A 9,991-nucleotide genomic window follows, 5' to 3' on the forward strand; every position below is an offset into this window, starting at 1 on the left:
GTAGATCGCCTATCGAAATATCAGACCCTTGTGTCCGTGGTTTGGTAGCACCACATTTATTCAGGATAATTGAAGGTTCCGCCAATCACTTCATCCGGCTGTCGGCCGAAGCGTAGGTACCTAAGAAGAAGACCAATAGGTCCGGCGAGGGGTAATTTAGCTATCATATTTAGGGTAAACGGTTATGTTACAAGCAAATCAAGCCGAAAATTAATCGAAAAGCTTATCCACTTCGAATTATATTCATAATGATACATAAATACGCTACTGACAAGGTTTCGAGCTAAATGATCGGCATTTGGCACGTTTGATATTCTGCACAGATTCCACAAACACTAAGACGTTCTATACCGGCTTCACATCACCGCGATCATTCTGACCCATTCCCGACATCATTTCATCATCTCTCACACTCACATCACTGCGTCCGATCACATCATACCCACGATCCTCCCTCCCATCATCACACCGACCATCAGTCCGGCAGGGTGTGACGTCACCCCCTCTCTGCTTGTGACGTCACTGTCACAGAGCAGGTCGTCGGCGGCCACTCTGACCCGCGGTCTGCCTGGGGTCTTCTCCTGCACCACCACGGGCACCAGGCACCGTCCGAGCGGCACCAGACACCGGCGCACCAGCTCCGAGAGCCAGCCCAGCTCGTCCTGCACCAGCAGCACCATTCGTGAGCCGGTGCACGCCCGACACCGCCCGGCACCAACTCCATGTCGCAGGGACGCCAGTCGGCAGCGCAGGCAGCGACCCTGCCGGCCCGGACAGAGCGAGCTGGGTCCGCGCTGGCAGTAGCGGCCCCAGAACGGCTCTCGGCAGCCGACACAGCGTCCGCAGACGCAGCGGCCGCGCCCGGAGCACACAGAGCTCGCCCCCGGCGGCCGGCAGACCTCCTCAGACAGAGGGCAGTCGCAGAACAGACCCGCCCAGCCGGGCCGGCAGCGACAGGAGTCGCACTCGCAGACACCCCGCTCCGGCCCGCCGCACGGGACAGAGTTCGGGGACAGACGACGGCACAGACTGGCGTGACAGCCGCAGGAGGGGCCTTCCCAGCCGGGCTGACAGCGACACCGACCGCACTCGCAGCGGCCCTGGGACCCGCAGGACGTGTTGTTTGGTGTGCAGGTGACAGCCCAAACCTCCTCGGAAGGACACACCTCTGCAAGGGTCCTGTCGGGTTCGACATCGCCGACCGGTGTTTGGGCGGTGAGAGCGCTTGGTGTGGCTGCGAGGTCAGGCAGATGAGACTCGAAATGAGCCAGGTGGTCCGGCTCCCTCTTAGACGCTGTAGCGTTGTTGGTGTTCGTAAACGTCTGAGCCTCGGTCATTTCGTTAACCTCGGCGTTCGACAAAGCTATCACTACCACGAACACAACACGGTTAATAGCACGAACCATGTCGGGCTCTCACCTCCCCTCTGCCTCCCGTGCCGTACCAGTCACCGCCTTCTGGTCCTCTGGTCCCAGTCTTATCCCCGCGACCCGAGATCACGTCAGGGTGGTGCCATCCTCTGTCTCGAAACGACCCGCGACGTCCTTAAAGAGGCCCGGGGCTGACGAGATATCCCGTGGTCAGTACGGATTAGCGGCCATCTCCGCAAGGTGGGGCTCGCGAAAAGTCGCTGCGAGGCACCGAACGGGTCCCGGCGAGACGACCCGGAGACTGCAAACCGGCTTACGAGCCGCCGCCATCTACGCCGCGAGCTTCAAAGCTCGCGACGTATTTGGAAAGGATAAAGCTTGATCCAATCATCACCGTTGTCTGCGCAGCGCTCCTTCGTGATCCGACAATCACGATGGCTTTACATTTGCGATGAAAACTGCAGAGCGGACGGGTTTTTCTTACCCGACACGAGCACTTAAGTGTCTGTTCTCATCACCAGCGCTGCACCAACTCACCCACGTTATCATTCACTCTCTGCACCATCATCAGTTCAGGCGAATCAGCGTTGCCGCGTATAACGCCATCACCACCCCGAAGGATGTCGGCGCCGCGACACCAGCCGCGCTCCCGGCTCCGTCCTCCGCCGTCGAGCTCTCGCGGCGCGGCTCCACTTCGTTTTCTTCCTCATCTCCTATCGGAATCTCGCGGTGAGGCACCTCGCCGTGCTCCGGCTCACTCTCAGCATCGGCGAAGCAGAGTTTCTCCTTGTTGGCCCTCAGGCTGACGCTGAGCGCGCCGATATCGTGTCGCAGCACGAACTGGAAGCGGCAGGAGCCGTCGCCGAGGGGAGCCGTGCAGACCTGTTCGTCGGCAGCGATGGGCACCAGCTCGTCGTCCAGTTTCAGCTCGAGCGACTGGCAGAAGCGGCTGGGCGCGCCGCCGGCCGGCTCGAACAGCCGCTGCCGCACGCAGTCGGAGTAGTCGGCGCACTGGGCGGGACAGCTGGGACAGATGTGACAAAACTCGCCCGTGTAGCGCTCGAAGCCGTGGCTGATGCACTGGCACTCGCCGCACTCGCACCGGCCGCGGCCCGAGCACTCGGGCTCGTCGGCGTCGGCAGTGGCTGGTTTGCAGTGGTCGGGACCGACGCGCTGAGGACACACGCGCTGGCCGCAGGCGACCCCCTGCCAGCCGGGCAGGCACTCGCAGGCGCCGCATCGGCAGACACCGCGGCGCGCGCCTCCACACATCTCTCCGGCACCCGAGACGGGACACCGCGCCTCCTCGTCACAATCGCATAACGCGCCGCTGACCCCGGACTGACACCGGCACCGGCCGCACTCACACGAGCCGCGGCCCCCGCAGAGGGGCGCACTGGCGTTCCCGGCCGGCCGGCAGGTCAGCTCGCTGGTGTCGGGCGGGCACACCGCCACCGGTTTGATCTCGGAGAGCGGCGCCGATTCCGGCTGCAGCTCGCGCTCGAACACGTCCGGGTCCCCGCAGGTGAGACCCGGCTCGCAGAGGATGGCCCCGGTGGCCTCCTGGGGCATGCCGCTGCCTCCCGGTGGCAGCAGCACCAGCAGCGCCGACAGCAGGGCCAGCCTCAAGTGGGACGTCATCTCGGTGCGCGCTACGGACCGGTACTGAGCCCCCGGCGCGTCCCACCGGGCCACGCGAGCGGCCGGCGGCCGGCCGGCCGGTCAGCACCGGCCTTGGCTGGCCGCGGGCGGGCAGAAGCTCCACCGACCGGCGGCGACCGGCACCTCGCCATCGGCCCGCTAAGCCGCTTACCGGCCGGCCCAGGTACGCGGCGCCGGCGCGATCGGCGCTTTTTGCGCGGCGCGGTACACGCAGGTATGCACGCGCCGCCCGCCGCGACGAGATATATGCGTCTACCTTCGGCCGGTGGCGAGAGGGCGGCGGTAACGACCCCGAGTTTTTGCAGCGCGTTTTTGCGTTGGGAAAATCACCGGATGATCGCAGAGATAGCGCATCTCAGCGAAGAATCCTGCGATTACCTGCGGCATCCGTGCACAGTTAATGAAGCGATAGACGGCAGAGATAACCACTGTCATTGGGAAATCGCGCTATTATCTGTGATGCCAGCTGTCTCATGCAATCAGACAAAAACAAGCCCGGCATGAGACGGTGATGGAGAGGGCAAAAATGCCACGATGACGACACAAGTCGTGCGTTATGATTCGTGAATGCCATTCGTGAATGGTGGTCTGCGTTCAATGCATGGTGAACGCACACAAACTGGTACCGTGCTATAGTGCTGTCATTATTTCATACATTGAGCCTCAACCACCTAACCTTGCGATTTATCTTGTACCCCTCGAGTCATCCAGCAACCCTTTCCCTCTGTCTCTCTACGAGAACTGTGGCACTGAAAGCTTCAGCGAGAGACGACGCATCGCAAAAACGAGCTAGCATATCTTCTCATGTCGGCAGCATTGCCGTCGTCATCGGTTTCGAAATCGGCACGTACTGGCATCTTTATCGCAGTGCTGGGCTGTGAGACCTGCATTCGGCCGGCAAAAGTCGCCAGCTTACAAGACGTGTTTTTCTGCGGCAAATCTGAAGGTGAGGGAGCCATAGATCGACGCAGCGGCAGTGTTGGCCGCAGTCCGGATCCCATGCTGTGTTGACAGGAGATGCCTCTGGGTGCTACCGATCGGCCGATACCGATAGAGGAAATACCGTTACTTGTGTCGCACGGAGGTGCCATTCATCGCTCTATAGATGGATGTGCTGACTCATCGCTAAGTGTCGGACAATGGAGAAGGAACTCGCGCAATGAAGGTGCTTCCACGCTGGCATGTTGTGAATGAGACTTGCAGCGTCAGCTTTGCGAACAGTCGCACGCATATATGTAAATATGTGTTTGTAAGTGTTTGTAACGCTCCTGTCACATCTGCTTTCCTACCTCTCTCATTTTCCCTCTCCCTCCCTCCCTCCCTCCCTCTCTCTCTCTCTCTCTCTCTCTCTCTCTCTCCCTCCCTCTCCCTCCCCCTCCCTCCCCCCTCCCTCCCTCATGTTCCTGTGACCCCAATTCTGGTGGTCATCTTCGCCCTCAGGCGGGGCCCCTCGCTGTCCACCACCACACCGCTTTACCAAACCGTTTTATGATCGGCATACCAATTAAATCCAATACCTGTCGTCACGTCGGCCACTAAATTCCGATCGCGTGGTTGTCTCCCTGTAATCCATCTCGACGGCCCTGACCGCGTGCCAGCCTCGGCGCTGACCGGCCGCTCTCACGGTGTGAGATGACACGCTCTCACGGTGTGAGATGACACGACCTCTGGCGCCTGCGGGCGTCCAATCGTCACTCGGCGGCCTCCTGATGGTGACCTCTGACCTGCATCACACCCCCTCCACACTCCCGTGACACGACCCCGCACCACACAGCCGCTATTTGAGTTCGGAAGTGGCCAAAATGCGATAACTCGTTAACCAGTTGACATTTTGCCAAGAAATTTTTATTGTATGTGAAGTCAACCGTACGGTCACATATGGGAACGTATGAGCCTCCATGCTGATATGCATCATTGCCGTAAAAAATACTTTTGCTTGTAATCCGCGGATGACGGGTATATCCCATAACGTGGGTGACTCGGGAGGGGATTCTGCATAGCTTCCCTGCTGTCTTCGAAACCACTCGTTCAATACTAAAAGTTCAAACGGCTTCTGATAGGAAAAGCTGACAAACGAAACCTAACTTTGTCACAAAAGGTCATGGAAAGGTCATGGGTCACAAAAGGTCATGGAAAAGGTCATGGAAGGAAATGTATACATTTTTAAGGTCATGCGACACATCTTTGATGGTCCATTTCGGCAAAAGCATCTAAAAATGATGTCATCTGGGTCGTCCGATTCGAAACTATTTCCATTCGACAAATGAAGGTCAGGTCACGGCGAGGTCAAAAAGGTCAAATTTTGAAGTTGAACATTTTCAACAAAAAAGATGTGCATCGGATGCAATTTGAGCTCTGGAACACGATGATGCTATTCGTTTTGGTTTTCGATGTCAAGAACGTACTGAAATTGCCTTTGCAATATCGAAAATTGCAGGGCATATTTTAACAAATTTTTACTGCGTCCCAAAGTTGAGCAGAGGGCACTGCTACGACTAAGGGCACAGGGCAAGGAACAGAGTGGGGCACTGAGGAGGGCAGAAAGTAGGGCACGGCAGGTTGCAGGGCATGGCACAGGACGTTTTAGAGGGAAGGCCGGGTACAGGTCAGGGCAGACAGCAGGGCACAGGTCGGGGAACCGGACAGGGCAGGGACGCAGTGGGTCAAATTAGCAGGGGCTACGTCCCAAGGCGAGGGGGCTGCGTCCCAAAATGGGACGCAGTAAGTGCCTTAAAGGGACTATCCCACCTTTAACATGGGGTTTGAGTTAAGATAGCCAAGTTTGCGGCGAGGTTCAGAAACCACTATCTATCTAGGTTGCAACCCCCGCGGCCTCTTGGTGTTGAAGAAATTCGTTCCCTTCATTTGAAAATGGGCCTTGTACAAGGCCCTATCTTCAACATGGAGCGACCGTTAGTGTGACGTCACCTCGTTTAGTCATTCTGATTTAAATGGGTTTGTTCGTTGAAAAATCGCTTAAAACTTGGTCTGAATTTTGTTGTGGTGCCTACCAGTGACGTACCCAAGGGGGGGCCACGGGGGCCATGGCCCCCTCCTGAGCGCCGAAGGCGCTCAGGGGGCCCCTCAGGCCCCGGTATATTTTTCAAACACTGGATAAAACGTCTTTTGCTAGGAAGAAAAAATGATCAAAGTTTCATTTATGTGCCCCTGGTTACCCGAGGGGCCCCTGATGACCCGATGGGCCCCTACAGTCATCCGAGGGCCCCCGGTTTCCTGGGCCCCTGGTCGCCTAGGGGGCCCCTGGTAGCCGGGGCCTGGTCGCATGGGGGCCCCTGATTGCCTGGGGTCCCTAGTCGCCTAGGGGGCCCTGGTAGCCGGGGGGCCTGGTCGCATGGGGCCCCTAGTCGCCAAGGGGGCCCCTGGTAGCGGGGGCCTGGTCGCATGGAGGCCCCTGGTTGCCTGGGACCCTTGGGGGCCTGGGGGCCCCCGGGTGACCTAAGGGCCCCTTCGGAAGCAGGTGGCCCCCTCCTGGGCGAAATCCTGGGTACGTGCCTGGTGCCTACAGAGTAAAAAGAATCAGCTTTATGACAGTAATGTGGCCTGGGGAAGGAGGTAATTTTGAGCTGTGACGTCACATATTTGAAAGTTTGTGTTTGGAATATGGGAAGCCTAAGATGTTTAATGAAAAATAAATGCCAGAACCGTGTTCCTGGTCATCCAATCTATAAAGTCGGGCACAATTTAACTGGTTTTAACAACATTTTAGAAGGTGGGATAGTCCCTTTAACCCTCGCCCGTAAACGGCGATCTGCCACCTTCGCCCATGCAGGGGGGGGGGTTGGTGCGACCCCCCCCCCTTGGCGTTTGAAAACGGAGCGTCGTAGAGCTTAGCGGAAAAGACCAACGGATTGCTCTCGCCGAGATCTCGCGATTGGTGGTATATTTTTTGGTCCTAGGTCAACATTTGACCTACTTTTGACCGGTCAAAGGTCAAATTTTCGGAAAAATAGACTTTTTTCAACTTTCGGCGGCGATTGCGGCAAAACGGTGGGAGATATCGACTTGAAACCTTCACTATCGTGTTCCTTGATCAATTCTCTATCGTTTGGTATGTATTTCGTTTCCCTAGCTCTAAAAATGGCGCGTTGGGAGCGCCGGAAGTCGGCAAGGTCACAGTCGGCGGCAGAAATTCGAAAAATCAAAATTTAAATTTTTGAAATCTGATTGTATTTTTGGATTTGGGAGGTCCATTTGCTCCCTATAGAAGCTAATATTGCTGCATATTCCCATTGAGGTGACAAGAATTAGCAAAATAGTGGTTCGGGCGCTTTTCAAAAATAGTACCGGACGCTGTTCCTCTTGTGACGTCATAGCTCCGTGACCTGACCTGACCCGGTCAAGTTTCTTATACCGTATGATAGCCAATACTTGCCCCAATATGCATGGGAAGTTTCATCACGATCCATCAACCGATGTTCGTACCACCGGCAGGAAACCTCGGGCGTTGGCACTCAGTTTGTGAAAATCCGGCCGGAGGCTGTTCCCTTTGTGACGTCATAACTCCGTGACCTGACATGACCCGGTCAAATTTTTTTATCAAAAGATGCGCAAGGTTTGCCCCATAAGGTACCCAAAATTTGGCGGCGCTGCGCGCCGCCGTTTTTGCACTATTTCCGAAAAACCTCAGGGGGGGTTGCACCAACCCCCCCCCCTACATGGGCGAGGGTTAAAATATTCCCTGGAAAATTGTGATTAACCGACTACGGTAAAATGCAAAAGCCGATAACATTGCCATTTCTGAAGATATCTGACTGAAACTTTCTAAAAGCAATGCAACTGTTACATACAAAAGCCAATAAGGTTCATTCTGGTCGATGGCTGCTCCCCAAAACTATGAATGTTATCAACCATATCGGACATTCTTACGATGTTCTCTTGGCTGGATGTCTTTTTGCTTTATTGAATTTGATCAGACTACCTACATTCAGTTAAGACGACGTACATTTATTGGTCACCAGAAAGTATACCCACAAGTCAATCGACAATCGACAACCAACAAATGCAATCGACACGAGCGTCGAGCACCCCTCAGCACAAGCAACTGCCGGGGGCGATTAGACGAACCGCGCTCCTCGCTCGCAGCTGATTGGTCAGCTGCCGAACCGCACGGACGTCAGCTGCACGGCCGCCGCACAGTGGGCCGATATGCCATTTTAGCGCGACAGGGCCTGAATCTTCGAACGGAACCCTCGGTTTTTTGCGAGTAATTCGCGTAAAAAGCGGCCAATTGCAACGAAACTTTCAGTACCCTCGCGATAACTAATTTCACAGCTAACCTGAAAATTTCATGACCCTGACCCTAATGATCTTTGACCTGTGACTTTCTTTCGAGACCATGTTTGGCCGGAATCGCGATTCAGCGTATGTCGGCTCACATTAGCCGCGAGTTTCGGCAGTCTTTTCGTGGTTTAAAGCGTTCAAGCATGGGGTATTATGTTGCTCCCATGCATAAGGGTGGGTGTCAAGGTCACCGGAAGGTCAGGTAAGGTCATTGACCTTTGATGACCTTGGTTCAATTTTTAGAGTTTTACATGTTTCTAGGCTAGTTTTTGGAGCTGAATTCGAATCTAGCAACCATTTGAACATTTACTATGTAGCTTTGGTGCCTTTGTAACATGTTACGAAGCTGTCAGAGGCGGTTGCCACCTTCTACAAATACCCGGCAAAACCCTTACTGGTTGACCTGACCTGACCTGACCCGACCTGGCCTAAATGCATTAAGACATCATCTATGATCGTAAATACCATTATATTCCTGATCAGCACCCAAAAAACCCATAGCAGCCACTCTTTACGACGTTCTAACAGGTCCGATTTTCCCAACTTTTGGGTCATTGATCTGACCTGGAAGATCAACCGATGACCTAGGACCTTACAAATGGGTATCATCAGCTTCCTCTTGTCACGGGCAACACGCTCGTCTTTTCCGCGAAGCTCTAGCTGGACCGGGGGCGAAACGGCAGGGGGGTCCAACGAACCCCTTCTATGCGTTCGCGGCTGGAAAAACACCACTAGAGGCGAGGGTTAATTAAGCCAAATCTGAGGGCTTATTTCAGAAAGACCGCTAAAAGAGCAATGGAATGCACTTTTCCGCGACGATGTAGCTCTATTGGTCCCCGAGGTAAGGGCCGGTGTTTCGAGAAATGTTGTTATATGCAACATTTTACCTTTGATGACCTCTGGCGACGTGACCTTTGACCTTTCCTAGAAATGACTAATTACTCTATCTGGAATTTCGGGCGCTCTTTCGAATGCCACTTACTACGTGTCGCTATGTGGCCCAGGAGCCGAGTTAGAAGGGGAGTGTTCAATCAACACCTCCCGGCCCGGCGCGCTTGACGCCGAGCACCGGTCCGGCGCGGGTTGATGTTTGGCTGCTACATCCAAAGTCGCAAAAAGTCGCAAGAAACGACTGTTGGATCTTGTAGTGCAATAACTCATTGACATGTAGCGAGATTTTCGAAGCGGTACTTTGCGGTACTTTTTTTAAAAGTCTATTTGTGTGTGACATCAATTATGTGAAATTATGTTTTCGTCTTTAAATCTTTGCGGTGCAAATACATCATAACTAAGTAAGAGTTCGCCAATTTCATGTGGTTAGGTGTGTTCTGCAGACCCGGAGCTATCGTTTGATGTATATAAATGTGGAATTCTTCCTCAAATTGTGATTGTTTTCGTGGATCAAAGATACGCTGTCGAAGAGTGCGGGGGACGAGTTCGGTCCAAACGATTCCGAAGTTCGTGTTTAAGCTGAGTTTTCGCCATGAAATAGCAATTGTGTTGGAAAACAAAGACCACAGCAATGTAGTATGATCATTTTTGAACAAATTGGTATAGGTTTCATTGCACATCCACAAAGTTCGATTTTTTTACCCATGTCGTGCTGGACCTGGCGATCGGCCCAGTGTGCGCCGCCCGGCCGACCTGACCGGGGTCGG

The 9,991-nt window shown here is 54.6% G+C and overlaps 1 protein-coding gene across 1 annotated transcript; it reads right to left on the reverse strand.

The window, feature by feature from the left end:
- Positions 1–226: 226 nt before the first annotated feature.
- LOC122388370 (integrin beta-PS-like) lies at positions 227–3,052 on the reverse strand. Its single transcript, XM_043379404.1, has one exon. The coding sequence runs from the start codon at positions 3,009–3,011 to the stop codon at positions 1,938–1,940; it is 1,074 nt and encodes a 357-aa protein (XP_043235339.1). The 5' UTR covers positions 3,012–3,052; the 3' UTR covers positions 227–1,937.
- Positions 3,053–9,991: the final 6,939 nt, after the last annotated feature.

Source organism: Amphibalanus amphitrite, unplaced genomic scaffold, assembly GCF_019059575.1.
Source record: "Amphibalanus amphitrite isolate SeventyFive unplaced genomic scaffold, NRLGWU_Aamphi_draft 000319F_arrow, whole genome shotgun sequence".
Lineage (NCBI taxonomy): Eukaryota > Metazoa > Arthropoda > Thecostraca > Balanomorpha > Balanidae > Amphibalanus > Amphibalanus amphitrite.